This window comes from Phaethon lepturus, unplaced genomic scaffold, assembly GCF_000687285.1.
Source record: "Phaethon lepturus isolate BGI_N335 unplaced genomic scaffold, ASM68728v1 scaffold48326, whole genome shotgun sequence".
Taxonomy (NCBI): Eukaryota; Metazoa; Chordata; class Aves; order Phaethontiformes; family Phaethontidae; genus Phaethon; species Phaethon lepturus.
Window position 1 is genome coordinate 1 of NW_010546436.1, and position 1598 is coordinate 1598.

Below are 1598 nucleotides of genomic sequence, written 5' to 3' on the forward strand. Positions count from 1 at the left end.
AACCCTGGAGTCCTGTGCACTGGTCAGCCTGCAGAGAGTGATGTATGAGATTGCTCCAAGCACTGACTTTGCTGGAGGGAAGTTTCAAACTTTTGCTTGCAAAGCTGTAGAACCCTCCCAGGGCACCGCAGGGCTCACCCCATGCTCCCACCCCCAGCAGGATGCTGGAGCCCAGCCCAGGGGCACACACTGCGGTCACCTACCAGCTTCCGAATCCTGTCCAGCACTTGGTCGATGATCTCTTTGCCGATGGTGTAGTGCCCGCGGGCGTAGTTGTTGGCAGCATCCTCTTTGCCGGTGATCATCTGTTCAGGGTGGAAGAGCTGGCGGTAGACTCCTCCCCGAACCTCATCTAGGAACGATTATCACAATGTCAGAGATTTTCTAACTGGCCCTGGGAAAAGGTGGCAGGAACCACTCTAGGGACTGTCCCGCAGTGGGTTGTTCCCAGAGATAGCGATCACAGTCACTGCCTGACAGGGGGGCACTTACCGATCACAGTGGGCTCCAGGTCCACAAAGATGGCTCTCGGGACATGCTTCCCAGCCCCAGTCTCACAGAAGAAGGTGGTGAACGAGTCGTCCCCTCCACCGATGGTTTTGTCGCTGGGCATCTGCCCATCGGGCTGGATGCCGTGCTCCAGGCAGTACAGCTCCCAGCAGGTATTGCCCATCTGGACGCCGGCCTGGCCGACGTGGACTGAGATGCACTCGCGCTGGGGAGGGGGAGGCAGGGTCAGATCCCAGCTGGGACTGCAAACGTAGTCGCTGCAGGTGGTGAGGTCACAGCCCAGACAGGGCCGTCCAGGCCCTCGTCAGCTTGTGCAATCCACCCTGCCCTATAGCTTGGGTGCCTTGTCTCCGTCCCAATCTGCTGTCTTCTGCCAAAACTGGTGCTCTGCCTCCCATCACTACAGTGCCCACCTCAGGGGCCCAGGGAGATGGAGACCCATCTGCTGGAGCCAGGGACACCAGGCCAGCACATTCCCTGGTCTGCCCCCACCCTGGGAAGCACCTAGTGAGCATCTTCTCCATTGCCCAAACACCCTCTTGGCTTAAGGGCTGGAGTCCTGCAGCAGCTGCCACGGCCCGTTGCTACTCCAGCAACTGGGCTGCAGGCTGAGATGTCAGAGCATCACCCAGGTGCTGGGAGCTGACAGCACTGAGGATGGGCGCCCAGCAAGGAGGGGGGGATTTGCAGCAGTGAACGGTTGCCATGCTCTGAGGTTTGGCTTCCCTAAATTAGCTCTGGAAGAGGAGGAAGCATTAGCTGCTCTCCTTAGCTGAACTGTAGGTCTGAGGTGGGAGAGTCCCCTAGATCAGGGTTTTCAAGGGCAGCCTCAGGTCCCTCAGGGGAAGCGAGGCTGAGGTGGGCTCTGCAGCCTCGCTCCCTCCAGGTAAGGCATGTCAGAGGCTGCAGTCCTTCTGAGCAAGAACCAAAATATTCACTGCCTCAGCCCTGCTGTTGCCCGGGACTTGGATGTGTCATCAGGCACAACTGAGGCAGAGGAGCATCCAAACCAAACCGGATTTCCAGAGCCATGGGTGCCCCGCTGTGAGTCAGCTGGCAGGAAGCCGGTGGAGCCAGCCATTTTGTGC

At 59.1% G+C, this 1598-nt stretch overlaps 1 protein-coding gene across 1 annotated transcript; it reads right to left on the reverse strand.

Annotated features, from left to right (window-relative positions):
- Nucleotides 1–7: 7 nt before the first annotated feature.
- LOC104616061 (tubulin alpha-5 chain-like) lies at nt 8–715 on the reverse strand (the record flags this gene model as incomplete). Its single annotated transcript, XM_010289293.1, has 3 exons — nt 8–28; nt 204–352; nt 493–715. Coding segments are annotated over 3 exons (393 nt in total), but the record flags the coding sequence as incomplete, so codon positions are not given.
- Between the last annotated feature and the right edge of the window lie 883 nt (nt 716–1598).